This window comes from Lagenorhynchus albirostris, chromosome 11 (assembly GCF_949774975.1).
Source record: "Lagenorhynchus albirostris chromosome 11, mLagAlb1.1, whole genome shotgun sequence".
In the NCBI taxonomy this organism is placed as follows: Eukaryota; Metazoa; Chordata; class Mammalia; order Artiodactyla; family Delphinidae; genus Lagenorhynchus; species Lagenorhynchus albirostris.
This window is the reverse complement of record NC_083105.1, coordinates 8478751-8501114: the sequence shown is the minus strand read 5'-3', so window position 1 is coordinate 8501114 and position 22364 is coordinate 8478751. Positions and strand designations below refer to the sequence as shown.

At 38.7% G+C, this 22364-nt stretch overlaps 1 protein-coding gene across 4 annotated transcripts in view; it reads right to left on the bottom strand.

Moving 5' to 3' along the window:
• Window positions 1–22364, bottom strand: part of MRTFA (myocardin related transcription factor A) — a 172630-nt gene that overhangs the window by 110039 nt on the left and 40227 nt on the right. For all 4 annotated transcript variants that reach the window (XM_060166371.1, XM_060166372.1, XM_060166370.1 and 1 more), the window contains exon 3: window positions 13672–13933. In XM_060166371.1, coding sequence (XP_060022354.1) covers window positions 13672–13933 — 262 coding nt within the window. The remainder of the gene's footprint in view (window positions 1–13671; window positions 13934–22364) is intronic.

Genomic DNA, 22364 nt, shown 5'->3' with positions numbered 1-22364 from the left:
GGGTTCTCACAGTACATGCAGGAGTTTACTGACGTTCAGCTCTACAAAGATCTAATCATCATATGGAAATTTCACAGGCTCCAACCAATTAAGTCTCCCCCCCAGACAACTGGTATTGGCCAAAGTGAAAATACCCAAAAGATAACAAAACCCAACACCCAGACAAGTTGTTACAGGTCCTGGGCAGTTTTCATTTCCTGTGAACACAACCTACTATTGATGAGAAACCCAGTCAAGACCTGCAAACCTGGGAGGCTCACACATTACCATAGGTATGCTATTCCTCAGCCTCAGGACAGACGAGGGCTATACCTCCAGCTAACTTTCCAAAGGACGGTCAATGTTAAGGGCTATGATAGCCACAAACAGCCAGCTGATTCATTCGGCATGTCTGAAATACCGTCATTATGCACGGTATCAATGCCAGTGGGGGCACAAAGACAACGATGAAACAGACTGCCACTGCCTCTGTCCTCAAGGGCCTCATAATGAAGTAAGGTAGAAAATCTCTAACCAACAATTTAAAACAGAAGAAATGAAGTGATAAGTAAGAGTACAAACAATGAGCTACACAAACGTAAAAGCAGCAGCAATTGGTTCTGGTTACCAGAGACCTGGATTGTTTCTTAGGGGAAGGATGATGTGAGCTGGCTTTTAAGAAAAACAGTCACCAGAGTTTATCAGTTTCTTTTCCAATTCCCAACTCCACACACTTGTATACCCATGAATCATAAAATAACACAGCCAAAAGAAACCCAGTCTTGACCTAATCCAGCCCCTTATCCAGAGAACTAAGATGAGAGACATGTAAGAAACTCTTCTTTAAATTCCTGACAAGTGGTTCCCAGTCTGTTACTTGAGTACTTGTGGAAGAACCTTAAAAATGATCTTTTAGTGAGAAAGGAAATGAACTGAATGGTCAAAAATGAAGAAACAACTACACACATTTGGGGAAAGATTATTCCTCACTAATCATCAAAGAAATACGAACTGAAATGAAAACATTTCAACGATCACATCATCAAAGTCCTTTACAAATAAGACTATCAACGTTAGTAAGTGAAACTGGCACTCCACCAGGGTTGACATAATTGTAAATTGGTGGGCCACTCTGGAATGGAATGGGACAATGTATTTCTCAAGAACCTCAATTGTTAACAAGGCCTACAAAGGCTTGTGTGATCTGGCCCCTAACTATCTACTTATTTCACATCACTTTCTCTCTCTCTCTCCACTGACAGAATGATATTCTTTTAGCTCTTCTGTGCCAAGTTTTCCCCAGTGAACCCTTGCCTGTCCCAGACCCCTTTCCCCACCTCCTCCTCTTCCCAGTCTGAACACAGGCTATGCCCTCTTTGCTTTGTTGAGCCAAGCGCTCACTACTTGTGCTTTGGCTATCAGCCTAAACATCTCTCCCTCCCTGACCAACCTCCCCACCTCCCCACACACCTAAATTAGAACCATCACAGTGAGATTTGCTAATCTGTTTAACATCTTGTGCTTTTTTTTCCCCCTAAGCACTTACCAAAATTTGTAACTATGAATTGGCTTGTGTAACTCTTCGTTTAATCTTTCTGTCTTTCTCTAACTGTAAACTCTATGACAATGAGAACCTTATCTGTCTTGTTCCTTACTGTCTCTCCAATACTTGGCATACAGATGGTGCTCAACAGTCACTGAATAAATGTTTTCAATGCTAAAACAGTCAAATTCTTTAAGCCAATATTTTCACTTCTGAGGACCTCAATAACCTAAAATGCAGAAAAGGCTTTTAAAATGTTCATCCAAATATTAGTGTAAGTGTGAAAAACAGAAAATGATTCAAATGTCCAATCAGTGGGGAAATGAAATAAATGATGGCACAGAATGGAAGTTCTACACATATTGAAAGGCTACTTATAAGAAGTATTTCAACGACTAAAAAATCTTAAGCTCCAGTGCTAAGTGAAAAAAAGCAGGACACATAATTGAGTCTATTGTATTAGCTCAGTTATTTTTAAAACATACACTTGGAAGAAAACTAGCGGGAAATAAACCATGTGCTAATAAGAATTTTCTCTGGGAGAGGGAAGTTATTTGTGTGTATGTTGTTTGTTTTTTGTTTGTTTGTTTGTTTAAGAGGGAGATTCTATCTGGTATCTGTTCTCCAGGAGCCTAGCACAACATTTGATGAATACTCAAGAATGGGAAATTGATTCTCTCTCAGTACTGAGATGAAATAGGTTATGAAATTCTCTACATCACATTTTAACCAGAATTGCTCAATGAACTAGCATGCTTAAGATTTGGGCATTTTCACATTGGCTAATCTAAAAAACCCTTGACAACCAGGCTTCCTGAGGAACGTAAGTAACAAATCTTTCCTTTCCCCAAGAAAATAATGTAATTTGGATCAGAAACTGCCCACTCAAAATTTTTACTTCTCCCAGCAGTTAATTAGTACCTCCTGTGCAACACTAAAGCATGAAAGGATACAGTGTACTCTTACAGGAAAAAAAATACATTATCTGCCCTTTCTTCCACAGGCTACACATATGGAAAACAAATGAGTACTTCCCAAATTTTACACAAAGGAGAAAAACCTATGAAAGGGGAATGAGTTATGTCGAAGTGAACATTCTGTCCTGTTCATTTCTCTTTACATAATTCTTCCCATCCCACCCAGCAAAGCAGATAACAGACACATACAAATTGCATCTGTTATTTCTTCCAGAAAAATATTTGGGATCAGCAACAACAGTTAGAAAGCGAAAAAAATTTAAAAGATACCATAACAGCATTAAAACTTATGAAACCTCTGAAAATGAATCTAACAAAAGCTATGTAAAACCACCACATAGACAATTATAAAACCTCACTGGGAGATTCAGAAAATCTAAAAAAATGGAGAGGAAATTCCCTGGTGGTCCAGTGGTTAAGACTCTGTGTTTCCAGCACAGGGGGCAGGGGTTCAACCCCTGGTCAGAGAACTAAGATCCCACAAGCTGTGGGGTATGGCCAAATAATAATAAGTTCTTAAATAAATGGAGAAAAATACCACATTTGTAGCACAATATTCTAAAGATGCTCATTCTCTCCAAATTGGTTTATAGATTTATTCCAATCAAAATCCCACAGTGATTTTAAAATTAATATGGAAATGCAAAGGGCCAAGAAAAAGACTCTTGGAAAAGGAGAAAGATGGGAAGACTGACTTCTCCCATAGAACAGGACTAACTACTGTTAACAGAATCAAGACTGAGGTATTGGTACAAGCACAGACACACAGACCAGTGGAAACAAACAGGAGCTCAGGAACACACTCACACATAGGCAAGTCCCTGATACATGAAAGGAGCTCTGCTGATCAGTGGGGAAGAAGATTATTTTCAATAAATAAGAATCCGGGACTTACCTGGTGGCGCAGTGGTTAAGAATCTCCCTGCCAATGCAGGGGACACGGGTTTGAGCCCTGGTCCGGGAAGATCCCACATGCCACGGAGCAACTAAGCCCGTGCGCCACGACTGAGCCTGTGCTCTAGAGCCCACGAGCCACAACTACTGAGCCCGCGTGCCACAACTACTGAAGCCCGCGTGCCTAGAGCCTGTGCTCCACAACGAGAAGCCACCGCAGTGAGAAGCCCGCACACCACCACAAAGAGTAGCTCCGGCTCGCAGCAACTGGAGAAAGCCCACATGAAGCAATGAAGACCCCACACAGACATAAATAAATAAATAAATAAATTTTTAAAAATAAGTAAATAAGAATCCATTTGGAAAAAAACTCCGGTTGGGCCTTACCTTACCCCCATACAAAAAATTAAGATACAAAACTAATTAGAAATCCTTAATTAAAAGATACCATAAAGAGAATGAGAAAGATAAATCACAGAGTGTGAGAAGGTATCTGTAACACATTTAAGCAACAACAAACTAGTATTCAGAATATATCAAAGAACTCCTATTAGCTCTTTAGTAGAAAAAATAGGCAAAAAATGTCACTAGGCATTTCACAAAAGAAATCCAAATGGCTAGTACGTATAAGAAGAGATGTTTAACCTCATTAGAAAACAGTAAAATGAAAATCAAGAACATCGTAAGATACCTTCACATAACCAACAGAGTAGTAAATATTAAAAATGCAACAATTCCAAGTGTTGGTAAGGATATGGAGCAGTGGGAACTTCCATAAACTGCTGGAGGGTATATAAACTGGTACAACCACTTTGGAAAAGAATTTAATCTTACCTAGTAATTTTGTGTTACTATATATATGTATAGGAATTTCCATTCCTATGTATACATGCATGTACCCATGCGCCAGGATACATAAAGAACATTCACAGCAACATCGTAATAGCCTAACCCTGGAAACTACCCAAATGTTCACCAGAAGAATGGATTTTTTAAAATTATGGAATAATTTTCCATGGGAGCATTCACTATACAGTAATGAAAATGAATAAACTAAAGCCGTATGCATAAATGAATAGCACATGTACTGAACAAAAGAAGAATACAGAATCATTCCGTTCATATAAACTTCAACTAAACTACATTGTTTAGGAATATATTTGTAGTAAGTAAAACAAATGATTTTCAAGAAGTCAGAATAGTGGTTACTCCTATGAAGAAGAGACAGTGCTGTAATCAAAGAGAATGTGGGAGGCTTCCTTGGGGTTTACAATGAGCTACTGTTGAGCTGAGTAGTGGTTACACAGCTCTTTGCTTTATGATTATTCTGTAAACTATCATGATTTATGCACTTTTCTGTATGTATGTTATTATCCTCCCCCACCACCCCCCAAAAAAGAAAAAAAGACATGAATGGTAAAATATGTATCACCAATCTAATACTGAGGGGGGGGGGCAATTAGTGTAAGAAGCTTTTTCAGCTATGCAGATCTAATTTCAAATGTTCTGTCCCATTCTTCTCTAAGTATATTCATATCTGTTGGATCACCAACAATCTGTGATTCAGAAGTAAAGGTTCCTACAGGTGTAGATAAAAGTAATTTCTTGTGGGTGATATTTCAAGTTTTTATTTACTCAATCCTTGGTGGGTTGGAGAAAAGTACTTTCTCAATAATGAGAATGCAAAATACAAAAATTCAAGTCCTACAAAGTTCTCATTGGCTTTAAGAAACAAACATGGATTTGTTAACTAGAACACAAGAAGTGCAGGAGAGCTATCTAGGGGGTGCTAGGGGGACCAAGCAGGAAAAAGGAAAGGTAAATCTCACCATTTTTAAAAATTTTGCCTCCTATCAACCTCTATCTATGACCCCCAAAATTATCCCCCATAAACAGATGACTAGCCCCAAATTTAGTCTGTAGTACCTAAAGTGGGAAAGAAAAACAAAGAAATTTGGTATTGATTAGCTCTTATAAAAGGGCTAATTAATGGTTTGTTCATCAAAGGAACAGGAGAGAAGGCAAAAACTACTAGCTATGGTCCAACTTATTCTTCTGTATACCTTTCAACATCTTCCTCAGTGCCTCATTTACTGTAGGCACTTTATAAATATCTGCTGAATAATAATTTCCATACTGGTCACAGCAATGAACAGTAGCAGAACTGTAGGAAGGTACAAATGACTGACCCGAAATAAACGTTTAAAAGTCAAGGATAAAATAAAAGGCCAAGAATACAATGCCCAAAATGCCAGCTTTCTCTTAGAAACATTTATGAACTTGTCATCCATTAAATTATCTAACTTTTGTCTATAATGCCTTCTGAGTAATGCATTCCATGTAATTACTATACACTGTGTCTTAAATCCATAATTCTCAAACGTCAAGAGGCACACCTCTTAGGATATAACCAAGTCCTCAACTTATAAATGGATTATATTCCAAAAGTTCATTTGTAATTTGATCATTTGGAATATGGAATGTACCTTCCCACATGAAATATGAATTATGGCAAAATTCTCAGGCTTGCCCACAAAAGCCTGTAAGGTAACTGAAATGCAATATATTTGCAATGAGAAAAAGGAGTAAATGGTATTTCAGCTCCCATCCTAGAGGCTCCTGAAAATACACCTTATGCAGTCTCAGCCAGTTCTGAAACTCATTCATACTTGAAAGACTTATCAGTTAGTATAGAGAAGGGGTGGATATGTAAGGAAAAGACAGCCAAAGAGCACTGCGCCATTAAAGGAAGAAGCAAAGTAAAACTTGAATTCTCCATTATGACACATTCATTCAATGTGTGCCAGCTGGCCAGAGGGGATGGGGTTAGATCATCAGAGAGATTTTTCTGGACTTCTCCAAGCCCAGCCTGGAGAGGATCCAAAGGTACATCAATTTTATCTTTTAGACCTAAGAGCTCAGCCTAGAAGAAGACAGACAAGTAATATTTAAAAATACACCTTGAAACGTCTCTGCCAACTTTTTCCAATTAGGCCAATAAAGGTTGGGTTAAGGTACCTCCTCTCAGTAGGGTTCCAACTTGCTCTGTTTAGGAAATAGAGGTATCAGGACCGTGACTGCCTATTGCTCCGTAAGGACCCTTGCTCAATCAATGAATTTCCATATAAGATATGCCTCTAAATGAAAGAGATTTGAGAAAAAGTAAAACTTCACTCCACCTTTTCAACACACAGTACACCATCCATGAAAAAGCACCTCGAACCCCAGGATTTATTTTGCTCTAGAACACCACACTTTCCAATTCCATAATCCTCTTGAGGATTTTCCATTTCTGCTCTTACCTTTACCTCCCTACTAATAACCATGCAAAGCAGACTCAGTGTAAAATATAACAATGATTTTCTTACCAGTACATCCAGCCTTTTTCTCCTTTTCATAGGAAGAAGCACCATTAAGGTGCACAAACAGAAGACCCAGTTATGGCCAGGAAAGCAATGCAACTAGATACTAACAACATGCCCCTGTCCAGACATTCACCTGCTGGCTGCTGGATGGAACAAAAAAGAAAACAGTAAGATGTTTCACCAGGGAAACAGCTACTCTGCAACTTCCTAGTTTTCTTAACTTGATCAATAATTCCTATTTTCTCCCTAAAACAACAGAATCTGATTTTGACAGTTATTTTAATGATTTCTGCTAAGCAATTAGTATTTTTGGCCATTGACATACATTCTACCATATAAGGTATTTTTCTGTAGTCATCAAACTTCTTATAGATTATTTCTTTATTAAGCCCCTCCCCTCCCCTTCAGCATTATTCTAATACCAGTATTTCACCACTGTTTCCTTTCTAATGTTGAATAAAATTTCAATTCGGGGGGGTTATTTTTGCCTGCCAAAATTGTAATTATGCTGTACAGACTGTTATGTTTGTCTGTCAGTTTCAAGTATCCACATTCTCTTATAAGCAAGGTCACTATTAATCAATTTAGGGCTCCTGGCAGTTAGGAAACCATTCTAGCAACTGAAGAGGTTGGCTCTGACATAGCTTAAACTAACAGAGATAGATGATCTAGATCAGAAGTTTTCAACTTGTGCTCTTTCAAGAGCTGCCTGAGGGGCAGGATGCCAAGTAAGTGGGGTTCTGCCTCCTCCATACAGATTCCAGTCAACTGGAGCAGCCGTTTTACACACTGGACTTATACATAAAATTTCAAATTTATAGAGATCTTCAACTTTAAAAAAGTAGTTAAAACTTCTGGTCTAGGACTTCCCTGGAGGCACAGTGGTTAAGAATCCACCTGCCAATGCAGGGGACACGGGTTCGAGCCCTGGTCCGGGAAGATCCCACATGCCGCGGAGCAACTAAGCCCGTGTGCCACAACTACTGAGCCTGTGCCCTACAACTACTGAAGCCCACACGCCCTAGAGCCCACGAGCCACAACTGCTGAAGCCCGTGCGCCTAGAGCCCGTGCTCTGCAGCAAGAGAAGCCACCTCCGTGAGAAGCCTGTGCACCACAATGAAGAGTAGCCCCCACTCACTGCAACTAGAGAAAGCCCGCATGCAGCAACGAAGACCCAACGCAGCCATAAATAAATAAATTTATTTTAAAAATAAATGAATAAAAATTAAAAAATTTTTTAAAATACAGACTCTCAGGCCTCATCCAGATCTAGAGAATCAGAATCTGCGTTTAACAAGCACCCTTGCTGATTGATTAGCACGTTAGTTTCTGGCTAGGCACTAAGGATACCACAATAAATAAGACAGACATAATTCCTGCTTTCACAAAGCTTCTCATCTAGTCAAATATGATAACAAATAAGTAGATAATTATGCACAGGGTACTTAGGAAGAACACAAAGGGCAAACCCCTAACCTAAGTTGGGAGTCTACAGAAGAAGTCCTGAAGGAAGCAGCACCTTATCCTGGTTCTTTTTTTTTTTTTTTTTTTAAATATTTATTTACGTTTTTGGCTGTGCTGGGGTCTTAGCTGAGGCACATGGGATCTTCACTGCAGCACACGGGATATTTAGTTGCGGCACGCAGGATCTTTAGTTGCAGCATGAGAACTCTTAGTTGTGGCATGCAAACTCTTAGTTGAGGCATGTGGGATCTGGTTCCCTCACCAGGGATCAAACCCAGGCAGCATGCACTGGGAGTGTGGAGCCTTAGCCACTGGACCAGCAGGGAAGCCCTTACCCTGGTTCTTGACTAGAAAGAAACATTAGCCAGAAGAAGAGGATGAAGGCCATTCCAGGAAGAAAAAACAGGACATGAAGTGGAACTGAGATGTGGAAATGTCTCTTGTGGGAAATCCCAAATATTTTATTGTGAGCGGGAAGAGATGAGAGGCAGGGCAGAAACTGGCTATGAAGGTTTGCCAAGATGAGGAGCATAAAGGGAGGAAATGGGGAACTGCTAACTGATTTTAGGCAGGAGAGCAGTAGCCTCATTTATGGTTTAGAAAGATCATCCCATTGGCAATAGGGACAAGATGAGAAACAAGGAGAGAGCAGTTAGAAGGCCATTCTTGCAGTAATCCAAGTATGACATTATTAAGAGTCTGATCCAGGCTTCCCTGGTGGCGCAGTGGTTGAGAGTCCGCCTGCTGATGCAGGGGACATGGGTTCGTGCCCCGGTCCGGGAAGATCCCACATGCCACGGAGCGGCTGGGCCCGTGAGCCATGGCTGCTGAACCTGCGCGTCTGGAGCCTGTGCTCCGCAACGGGAGAGGCCACAACAGTGAGAGGCCCGCGTAACGCAAAAAAAAAAAAGAGTCTGAACTAAGTGGCAGCTGTAAAGATGGCAAGAAAAGAATGAATTCAGTAGATATGACCATTGTGGAATTTACAAAAATTGGTGACTGGTGGCTGGGAGGAAAGATAAAGGAGATAGAAAGGAAATGGAGTAAAAAATTACTTCTAAAATTAGCATGTTATAATCTTTCTGGAGGACAATTTGGAAATAATGACTTCAAAAAATTAAAAACTTCATACCCAAACACGTTACTTCTGTGACCAGAAGGACACAATGTTCTTTATGTCCTTATCTTTTTATCCACTTCTGCGAGTTTGTCCTACAGTTACTTGCAAGATTTATATACCAAGATGCTTACTACAGTATTATTTATAACATAAAAAAATAAAAACAAGGTAAAGGTCTCACAGGAGACTGGCTAAATGTTGTATACACACAATACAAATATCAAGCAGAGAAAAAAATGTTTTCTAATATAGCTGAATGATATAGTAAAATCTCATAAAATAATATTACATGAAAACCATTTATACAGAGTATATATGTGTAAAAGTAAACGAATGAACAAATAAAAACTGATAGAAAATATATTAACTGCTGCCATTAGCTATCACTGAACTGTATAATCATGAGGGAATTTTCATTTTCTTTTTTCCTATACTTTATCTGATAATAAAACAAATAAAACCCTTAAAGATTTCATTCAGAAAGAAAACAAAACAAAGCAACCCCTTGGTCTGAACATCTGGGTAGAAGGTGGTGCCAATTTCTACAATGACGAATTCAGTAGGAACAGCGGTAAGATGATGAGTTTAGCTCTGAGCGTACTAAGTCTGTGGCACATCCAGTGAAGGTGTTCAACAGACAGCCAAGCATATGAGTCTGGAGCTCAGGGCAGAGACTTGGCCTGGAAAGATAACATGGAATCAATAGCATATAATGGAGGTTAAAGCCAGAGTTCTGGGGGAAACCATTCAAGGTAAAGATATAGAGTAAGAAGTTAAGGAAGCTCTAGAGCTGAACACTGGAGAGTAATAAAATTTAAGAGGTGAGTAGAGAAAGATAGTAAAAGATCTGAGCAGAGAAGGGAGTGGCTAGAAAGACTGAGTTTTAAAAGCCAGTAAAGAGTAGTGTCACAGATGTCAGTGGAGGAAAAGTTTCAGTCAGAGGGCATAGCCAACCATGTCAAATGCTACAAAGAGGTCAAATAGAACACAGAGTACCTATTTGGTCTACAACAAAAAGAGCACTAATGACTTTGGCAATGGCAGTTTCTGAAGAGAGGTAGGGACAGAGGCCAGAATGCAGTGAAGTCTCTGGAATGTGGGAAAGTAGAGAGACAGTAACTGTAAACTACTCTTTCAGGAGCTTGACTTTAAAGGGAGGGTTAGAGAATTGTTGTTGTTCAAAATGGGGGGGAAAATCAGCTGATTTATATGGCAAAGAGCTGAGACAAAAAAGGCTGAAGATACACCAACACCTCTGCCTCAACAGTAACAGCTGCCTTCTACTCCACTGAGACCATCACAGCTGTCAGCACCAATTTTCTCTACTTCCTGCCCAAGATATGACAGTTTTGCTGTTTGCTGTCTGTCATCACCTTCACTGCCATTCCTCCCATCCCAGAGGAATGCTGGTCCCCACTCACACTCAAGGCAGAGCCAATGCCTTTGGATCCCATCCTCTCGCATCTCCCAGGAACAATGCTCCATCAGTTAGCCTTTCCCCTTTTCTGTCTCCAGCTTGTCCCTCTGGACTCTTTCCCCTTAACGTATAAATAAGCTGAACTTTCTGCCATCTTGGGTGAACAAGTAGAAATTATAAATGGGAAAAGAACACAAGAAAACTGCTTGAGTGTCCACTATTTCCCAAAATAAAAAATGCCTGAGTTTCCATTACATTTCCCACTACGCATGTAAAACAGAGTTCTTGCCACAAACAAGTAAACCATTCATCTATTTATTCAACAAATATTTATTGGGTGCCCACTATGAGCCAGGAGTTAAATATATACTGTGAATAAAATAAAGTTTCTGGACTCATGAAATGTACTATCAGAGAGGGGAAATACAGACAACAAACATATATACACACATGTACAAACACATAAACACACACACACACATAGGTCATAATAAGGGCTTAGAAGAAAAACAAAGCAGGATAGAGAGTAATGGGAGGTGCTATCTTAATAAGATAGGCAGGAAAGGCCTCCCAGAGAAAATAACATTTGTGCAGGAACTTCAGTAACAGCACAAGTATCAAGGCCCTGGGGCAGTAGCATACTTGATATATTCAAGAAATAACAAGAAAGTAAGTGTGGCTGGAACAGAGTGAGCTGGGGAACAGAGGTAAGAAATCAGGTGATGTTGTTCATGGGTTAGCTGTGAGGTAATAGATTTAAGCTACAAAAAAAAAAAAAAAAAAGAAATCAGGTGAGAGGTGATACCAAGACCACGTCGTAAAAACTATGATTTCATCATAAGCCTCATGAGAAGATATTGAAGAGTTCTGAGAGAGGAGTGTGACAATGTCTGATTTCAGTTTTCAAAGGCCCACTGGGTGGAGAATTCCAATTACAACACAGGGTGATGAAGTACGAAGACAAAGGGCAACTGGGCAAACACAAAGAGGGGCACGTAACACTGAATATGAGTGAGGACAGGCTCCTCAAAGGGAGTGATGTCTGAACAGAATACTGAAGGACAAGTAAGAGTTAGCAAGAAGGTGGCACGGTGGCGTTTGGGGAGGGGGGTTCCCAAATGGAGGGTAGAGATGTAGAAAAGCCAGAGGAGTTTTGAAAAGGTTTGGTATTTCTAAACCCCAGTATCAAAGAGACAAAAAAATTTTATAAAAATATACCACTTATAATGTCTACCCCCAAAAAAGATACCAGGGAATATACCTAATAAAATATTTGCATAACCTTTATGGAAAAAATTATAAAATCTGTGGGTAGATATTAAAGATAGCCTATTTAATTGGAGAGATAAAACTAACTAATGGACAGGAAGACCCAATATTTAAAATGTATATTCTCCCCCTTAACCTATAAATGATATATTTCAAATCAAAATCCCAGCAAGAACTTCACAGCAGCATGATTCATAAGAGCCTCAAACTAAAATAAACCAAATATCCATCAAAAGTAAAAATGGACAAATTACATTCATAAAATGGATTGGTTATATAGCAATGAAAATGAACTATTGCCACACACAATTCAACCCAAATGAATTTCAAAAACATAAAAGAAGCCACCAACAGAACACCATACAGCATGATTCCATTTATATCAAGTTTAGAAACAAGCAAAACTAAACTACTGTGTTAAAAGTCAGGATGGTAGTTTCATCTGATCAGGAAGAGGGAGTACTGATTGGAAAGAGGCACAAGGGGTGGTTCTGGGGTGCTGGAAATATTTTACTTCTTTATTAAATAGTAATTACGCACAGGTGTACTCACTTTGTTTGTAATAACAACCAGGATGATTACAATTTGTGTTACTCTGTATCAACGTTATACTTCAATAAAACGGAAATATACTGATATCTGCAATTTACTTTGAAATGTATCCAAAAAATAAGGTGGATTGATGGACAGTGGGATGGATAGATCTACTATAAAGAAAATATTATGTTAATGGTAGAATCTGAGTGGTGGATATAAAGGTGAGCAGTGTAAAACTCTCTATTTCATCATATGTTGGAATTTTTTCATAATAAAATGTTGGATGAGAAAACCCCAATGGGTTTTCTTGTAGAACTTCACAAGCTGATTCTAAAATTATGGAAAAATAAAAGGCCAAGATTAGCCAAAACAACTTTGAAGAAGAAAAAGGCAAGGAGAGACCTGTCCTAACAGATGGCAACAGTAACTAAAATGATGTAAAGACACGGAGATAGAGAGATCAGTGAAACAACAGAGAGCCCAAAAACTAACTCCTGTACACAGAGAAACAGAATAAAGCTGGCATTAGAGATCACTAGGGAAGGGAATTCTATGGTGGTCCAGCAGTTAGGACTCCAGACTTCCACTGAGGCGGCATGGGTTTGATTCCTGGTCAGGAAACTAAGACCCTACATGCCACGTGGCACAGCCAAAAAAAAATATCACTAGGGTAAAGAAGAACTATTCAATAAATGGTGATTCACAGATTAGATTATAAGAAAATACAGAATACCTTTAATAACTCACAGGGAAAATAAATATTGAACAATAAACACAAGTTTCTGAAGAACACATACAATATAGTTCTCCCTCTCCAATTAATATATGTATTACATAAATGTGTATATGGGTTTACAAAATGAGAAATATTACATGGGGAGAAGCAAAGAAGTAGGAAAAAAACCCAGAAACCAATTATGATAACCCAGGCAAGAAATGTTGGGCTTACAATGACCACCTAAACTTATCATTTCTCTATTTTATAAGAAATATTAAGATTATAAGAAACTTTCAAGAGACATAAAATAAAGTAAGGATCTATGACATTAGAAACATGAAGACCTTGGTTCAAATCAGGCAATTCAATAATTCCATATCTACTCACCATTCTTCCGCTCACTAAGTGGAGGCAAATTGGGATTCCTGCCAGGATGGAGGCCTAGGGTCAGCTCGGGCTGCAAGGAGAGCTCCTGCAGTTCATTGGCAACAGCTTCGCTTTGGGGGCTGGGTGCCGCGGACAGGGACACCAGCACTGGTTCATCATCATTTTCGCCAGCCCCTCCTCCGTCCAGCCCATTCACAGCAATGACGGAAGGGGGCAGGCACACTACACTGGAGAAATCCACCTTGGCTTTCGTGATAGCAACCTGGAAATGGAAGGAGAAATTAAAAGTTTAGTTATGGAAAAAAGACTATTCCACTGAATACATGCTGAATACTAATTATTATAAATTATAGTACTGGTGAGCTACCACTATTCTTAAAAGCTTTTTGTAAAGTAAACTAGCATCATTATTAAATTTTTACTATGCTCACAGAGTGCATGAGATTTCAAGTCCGGTAAGTGTCCTCAACTATATCACTCAGGAGGATAATGTACGACTGAAATAAAACCAACACACACACACACACACACACACACACACACACACGTGTCTAGTGGGATAAAAGGAAATAGTGGTCAAGGAGAAATAGCTATGAGATAAATGTTACCTTCCAACTACTAAGGAAAAATATCTTGTGAAATAATACTTAATGAGTACAAGGTATTAAAGTATCATATTGTACCAACATAATCCAGGGGAGAAAATTTCTTTAAGAAAACAATCCCCAGGGCTTCCCTGGTGGCGCAGTGGTTGAGAGTCTGCCTGCCGATGCACGGAACACAGGTTCATGCCTCGGTCCAGGAAGATCCCACATGCCGCAGAGCGGCTGGGCCCGTGAGCCATGGCCGCTGAGCCTGTGCGTCCGGAGTCTGTGCTCCGCAACGGGAGAGGCCACAACAATGAGAGGCCCGCGTACCGCAAAAAAAAAAAAAAAAAAAAAAGAAAAAGAATACAAATAATTTGAAAGTCTTTTTAACAACAAGGGAATTAATGGTTAAGGGAATTAAGACTATATTCATCCACCAAATGCTGTGGAATTATTAAGAATAATTTTTACAAATTAAAATGTGGAAACTGTTTATCTAAAATTAAGTTTACAAAAAGATAAAAACACATATTCATATAAAAATATTATACACAGAAAAAAAGACCATAAGGGAATTTACCAAAACACAAAATGGGTTTTGTTTGTTTGGACTATGAAAAGTTTTACTTTCTTTAGTTTCCAAATTTTCTCTAAAACACACATATTGCTTTTATAATGAAAAGGCTATAATTCTTAATCTAAAAAGGGGACCTAGGAGTTCCCTGCAGACTTTAGTGAGGACTTTAATCTGCTTCAGATTAAGAAACCAACAAAATATTGGAAAGCCATGAAATGAAGAAAGGCACTGAAAACTAAAAGGACCATCACATTCTACCTTCACGTAAGGCTATAATGTGCCCAAACCTGACTGTAGTTCTGGTTGCTCTTCATAAAATGTAAAATGGAATGGAAAAGATCAGATAAGACCAATTAAGAAGGGGGGTGACATTAGGAAGAATAAAGACATTAAGAAGGATTCTCTACTCCAAAAATGCTGAAAGAGAGGCAAGTTCAAAAAAAATATATATATATATATTAGGAACTCAATAATCTAAGAGGTAGTATGGGCAAACATTGGGAAAAGAATTTTTTGAGGGTTTGAACAATTTTAGGAATTAAAAAATAACAAATGTTTACCAAGAAAATCCAGAATCTGAACTTCAAAAAATTTTTTCCCATCTTGCCTATGACTTACCATCATTTAAGCCATGTCTCTATGTGTACTGGGAAAAAACAACTGTTATACATGATTAATCCATCTGGCTTTTTCTTTGCCACTGACCCTGAAAGGGAGTATTTGCTTTCCTTAACAGCAGCCTTTTCAGGCTAAAAAATTCAATTTTAGGATATTTAACAATCCTTTGAGACCCAAACTCCTTAGGAAAGAGTCCTCAATACCCTCCCCACCCTGAAACATATGAGTGTGCTCACACATACATGCGCACATGGATGATGGCACTGAGGTGTGAGTTAAAAAAAAAAAAAAACCACTCTTAATTGAGTCCTAAAGGAAAGCAGGAGGAGGACAGTATCAAAACTTCCACCTTGGGCTTCCCTGGTGGCGCCTTGGTTAAGACTCTGCCTGCCAATGCAGGGGACACGGGTTCGAGCCCTGATCCCGGAAGATCCCACATGCCACGGAGCAACGAAGCCCGTGCACCACGACTACCGAGCCTGCGCTCTATAGGGCCTGCGAGCCACAACTACGGAGCCCACACGCCTAAAGCCCGTGCTCCGCAACAAGAGAAGCCACCGCATTGAGAAGCCCACGCACTGCAACAAAGAGTAGCCCCCGCTCACCGCAACTAGAGAAATCCCATGCACGGCAATGAAGACCCAATGCAGCCAAAAATAAGTAAAATAAAAATAAATAAATTCATTAAAAAAAACCAAAAACTTCCGTCTTAAGACCTAGGAAAAGTAGCTTCACATACAGTTACAGGTTTTCAATAAACAGCTGTTAATATACAATGGAATATTATTCAGCTACAAAACGGAAGGAAATACTGTCATTTGCAAAAACATGGACAGACCTTGAGGGCATTATGCTACGTGAAATAAATAAGACAGAAAAAGACAAATACTGTATGATCTCACTTATGTGGAATCTAAAAAACAAACAGAAAAATAAAAACAAACTCATGGGGGCTTCCCTGGTAGTGCAGTGGTTAAGAATCCGCCTGCCAATGCAGGGGACACGGGTTCGAGCCCTGGTCCGGGAAAATCCCACATGCCGTGGAGCAACTAAGCCCATGCGCCGTAACTACTGAGCCTGCGCTCTAGAGCCCACAAGCCAAAACCACTGAGCTCGCGTGCCTAGAGCCCGTGCTCCACAACAAGAGAAGCCACCGCAATGAGGAGTAGCGAGCCCCCGCTCGCCACAACTAGGGAGAAACCCGGGCACAGCAACAAAGACCCAACACAGCCAAAAATAATAAATAAATAAATTTTAAAAACCTCATAAAAAAAAGAGATCAGACTTGTAGTTACCAGTCGTTGGGGTGAGAGGTGGAGGAATTGGATGATGGTTGCCAAAAGATACAAACTTCCAATTATAAGATAAGTAAACACTGCTACCTGGTATATCTGAAAGCTGTTAAGAGAGTAAATCCTAAGAGTTCTCATCACAAGGAAAAAAAAATGTTTTTGTATTTATATGAGATGATGACTTAACAAAACTTATTGTGGTAAACATTTCACAATATAGGTTAAGTCAAGTCACTACTTACACCTTAAACTTATACAGTACTATATATCAATTACATCTCAATAAAACTGGAAAAAAAGTTGTTAAATCATTATAGATTATATGAGTTCATATCTCTCATTAGAAAATGGAGAAATTTAACTGAGATGGTAGCAACTGTGTGTGTATACAGTAGACAGACCCTGCAAATAGTATTTGCATATTAACAGCCACTTGGTAAATGCCTGTCTGAAAAAGACAGAAGCAAATGAAAGATATTTAAAGACTGTCTGGGGACCAAGACAGGCAAGTCTTGAGGAAAATCTGAACAATACAAGAAGACTGTATGAAAAAATACAGAAAAATTAAATATAACGTTTGGAAGTCAGTATAGGAACCAGCAAACATCATTCCACTTAAGTACTCCAATTTGCTCGGGTAGAATCATAGTTTCACGTAAAAAATCCTTAACCAAACAGCAAAATCCCATTATTTCAGACTTCACTGATACCTGTGATACCATAATGAAGTATGAGATTAAGAAATATTTTATGCTACTTGAGGGAGGGGTAGGATAAAAGAGTGCCACCAATTTTATAGTGTTTACCAGATTAAGAGAAAAACTAAAATACTGCCTCATAATGCATAATTCTTTACACGATTACAAAAGAGACTAGCACATAACACAGTCAACGTTAATATGTAAATGTATATTTCGCATTTCCATTAAAAATGGCCTGGCAGGGCTTCCCTGGTGGTGCAGTGGTTCAGAATCTGCCTGCCAATGCAGGGGACACGGGTTCGAGCCCTGGTCTGGGAAGATCCTACATGCCGTGGAGCAACTAGGCCCGTGAGCCACAACTACTGAGCCTGCGCATCTGGAGCTTGTGCTCCGCAACAAGAGAGGCCGCGACGGTGAGAGGCCCGCGTACCGCGATGAAGAGTGGCCCCCGCTCGCCACAACTAGAGAAAGCCCACGCACAGAAACGAAGACCCAACACAGCCAAAAATAAATAAATAAATAAAATTTTTTAAAAAATGGCCTGGCAGTAGTGTTTACTGGACATAGAGTTTTAGCTTTGCAAGATGAAAAAGTTCTAGAGATCTGTTGTACAACAATGTGAATATACTTAACACTAGTGAGCTATACACTTAAAAATGATTAAGATGGTAACTTTAGTATATGTTTTTTACCACAATAATTTTTTAATGGCTTGGCAAGATCTCTGCTTAAGAAATAATTTACTAAACTAACTCATTCATTGAGCTCAATTGAAAGAATAAACTGTCTATTCTTTAAAGTGTCCCTTAATTTACTTTTCAGTAATTCAGAACAACCTTCCTCCTATTACTTTGAATTAGAAAATTATTATTATTGCTGAGATTTGGAGATCTGACATTCACATGTGTTACTGCTCCTAAAAGACAATAAAGATCCATCCATCACATGATGTCATGATTTCTCTAATGAAGTCTGAAGTTAAACTGCATGCGTCTGTAATTCTGGTATGTACTTAATGCACATAACCAGTACCTCTAAAAAAAATGATTTTTTTAAAAGAAAATGTGCACTATGAGCCCTAAAAGAAAGTCAACCCAAGTCAACCCAAGTGCTAGGCATAAAGAAAAAATGAAGACGTTTAAAAAGTGATCTTTTTCAGAACTCATACATTTTTAATAGATTAAAGAAAGGAATATTAAATTCCGTAGTGACCTGGACCATGACTGTGCCTGCCACTGCCTGGAATGAAAGAAAAAGCAATTTGAAAAACTGTTTTACTGAGTGTTCCATTCAGAACTTATTTTAATGGCTTAGTAACTGATTAAGTTCCATATTTATAGGATCATTAAGGGCTTGAAGAGGTCATTTTAAAATTTTACATACCTATAAAGTTTACCAAACATTTTTACTGGGCAAATTATATGCTACAGTAGTATTTAATTTAAAGATTTCAAAAGTTTCAGGATATAGCCTTTCAAAATGCTAACATTAAATGGTATTACAATAAAATTCTTCCATAAAAAATTGTAAGGGGCAGGAGGAACAGATGAAACAAGAGAGACAGAACACTGGTAACTGTTGAAGCTGAATACTGGGTATATGGAGATTCATTATACTATTATTCTCTCTATATTGGTGTACGTTTGCTAACATTCTTATAATGTTTTTTTTCTTATAATGTTTAAAAAAAATTTTTTTTTAAATAAGATTCTTCCATAGGACAAAGTGAAGACTTGGTGAGACATAAAGCAAGGTTTCCTTAATCTTGACCTTAGAAAATAAGCCAAACAAAAGTCAAGCACAAGCACTAACAAAAGAAAAGAGAGAATATTTAGCATGAAATATATACATTGGGAAGATTTATTTCTCTAGCAAACATACGACTTTCTACTCATTTTTAAATAGCTCACAGGAGAAAGTCCTAGTAAACTCTGACCATCTAGAGACAAGATCCAAAAATGTTGAGGAATCGCCATCATGGATTAAGTCTCCTCTACCAGTTCCTAAATATGCCTAAAGTTTTATTTACTGTAAAACTTGCATGAAAAAGAAAAGCTAAAAGAGTAACAGTCATCTCAGATTATACATATATTATTTAGAAAAATTAAAGAGTTATATCTCAAAATACTTTCTGACACGTCTCAAAGGAAAGATAATTAAAATAACCAAAAGAAAAAATCTGCATCATGTTTTAGTGTTGTAAATTTATAATTCTACTGAGTCCAAAATCAAACTTTCTTTTTCATCATAGGATCACCAACTCCAATCTTTTGGCTGCTGATTCACATACGATCTGTAGCAGCCAGAACAAAAACAACATGGGGGCAGGGTCATCTCCCACAACCCATCTGTTTCCCTCTCTTGCTGGCTTGATTCCCCCTCATCTTTTCTCCACCTCACCCCCTTTTTGGGCTGCATGCCTTCTGCTGGTGCCGAGCAGCACATTAACTAGACGCAATAGCACAAAATGTGTTAGAGAAATGGAAGAGCTCAGGCAGACAGCTGATAACTCTAAAAAAGTATATACTAACATGATTTTTTATTATGACCCATGACAAAGAGTTTCATACAACCAAATGATATTACTCTTCTGAAAAAAATTTCTCTGTATAAAAAGTGTTTTTTAATCAATTAATGAATCTTTTTTTAACTGTACAGATTTTTACTCTTATTTTCCTTGATTTATCTTCAACAGATAAACCAAAATCTTTAAAACTCTTACTGTCTAAGCAGATATATATATATATATATATATATATATATATATAATTTGACACAAAGGAATTTGAGAACAAGTATTTTCTGAGAGCTAACTATGTACTAGGTACTGCCCTAGATCCTACAGTGAAAGGTGAGGAAAACACCTAGCCTTGGCTAGCTAGCTGCCCTTATCTCTGTTACCACCATCCCCATTATCTTCAGATGTCTTAAAAACTACTCAGGCTACTACAGATGGCAAAGAAAAGGCCTTTCTGCTCCCTCTTCATCTTAGAAGTCATCCAAAACCAAGGAGTACAAGAAACAGGAAAATATAATCTAACTCAAAGCAACAGAAAGCACATGAAGAGTGGTATGGCAGATTAAAGATGACTGCAAATTCCCTGACACTTCTCCCATTGGCAGGTGAGGTCTATTTCCCCTCCTCTTGAATCTGAGCTGGGCTGTGACTCCCTTAACAATGCAGTACAGTGAAAATGATGCTATGCCAGTTCCAGGTCTAGAATTTAAGGAGACTGGCAGCTTTTACCTTGATCTTTGGGAGCGCTGTACTCCCCGAAGTCCAACTGCTCTGACGGAGAGACCATAAGAAGAGGTCTCAAGACTACACTGAAAAGAAAAGGGATCTAGCTAAGACTAGCCTTCCAGACATCCCCACCAAGGTGTCAGGCCTGTATACTCCTGGACACCCCTCAGGCACGCCCAGTCACTTGCTGAATGCCACCATGTGGACCCAAGTTAATAAACACCATGTGGAGCAGAAGAACCCCCAAGCTAAGCCCCACCCAAATCCCTGGCCCACAACACTGTGAGATACAATGAATGACATCAGATTTCCTAACATCAACATTAGAAACTGACACAGTAGAGTATGCTTTCAAATTCTCAGGAAAAAACTTATTTTCAAATTGGAATTGCTTATATAGACTATCAATCAAGTAGGAAGGCATTCCACGTAACAAAAATCTTACCTCCCAAGTAATTTTTTTCAGAAAGTTCCATGGAGCTACAGCTTTTGCTCACTTCAGGGTTTCAGCGCCTCCTGATCATTCTACAGGGAATCAGTCATCCAAGTTTTTCCTCTTATCCCAACAAAACAGACAAAAGGTAACAATATAGTACTGCCTCTTCAATACCAACAGTACAAGGCCCTTCAGAGTACCTGCTTCATTTCTCACACTCCCCTTTAAGCACCCACTGCTCCCACCATATGTTGCTTTCTACTTGTGACAGTCTAGAACTGCCTCTTCTTCCCCAACCTACCCCCTTCTCCCTATTACCCAACCCCTTCCAAAAGGCTATGCTTCCATAAGATCCCAGGCTTGCTTCTCACTGCTTACTTTTACTACTATTAAAATGGATTGATCCTCCACTAGGCAGTTAAGTTCACTGAGGAAAGGAATTCCATTCTACTGTCCTTTTGACTCAAGTACCTAGATATCATACTTGACGCAGAACAAGAACAAACATTTGTTCATTTACTGACTATATTAATCTCATGGCAACCACATGACATACACAATCAAAGCCAGCACTGATACAGAAAAAAAAAGAGGGAAAATGGTTCTGTCACAGGTAGGTATTTATGTTTAAATAGAAATACACAGAAGATCAGAAAAGGCTTCCTAAGAGAGGTAATATTAATGTTTGGGAAGAGTCATAAAAAATAGATAGTATTACAAAACAGAAACAGGCTCACAGACACAGAGAACAGACTTGTGGTTGCCAAGGGGAAGGGGGTGTGGGGGAGGGAAGGGTGGGGAGCTTGCGATTAGCAGATGCAAACTATTAGATACAGGATGGATAAACAAGGTCCTACTATAGAGCACAGGGAACTATAGTCGATAACCTGTGATAACCATAATGGAAAAGAATACGAAAAAGGATATACATAACTGAGTCACTCTGCTGTACAGCAGAAATTAACACAACATTGTAAATCAACTATATATGTCAATAAAATTTTTTTAAATAGGTAGTATTGTCAAGATTCACTTACTTCTCATTCATTCTTTCGATAAATATCTACTGAGTAACTACTACATGCCAGGTACTGTTCTGGGTGCTACAGGATACTACATTGAATAAAACAAAGTTCCTGCCCTCAGGGAGCTTATATTCTTCCAGGAGACAGAACAGCACGAACAAAAACATGGATGTGAGAAAGTGTGGAGTATGTTCTAAAAGGGCAATCAAGTAC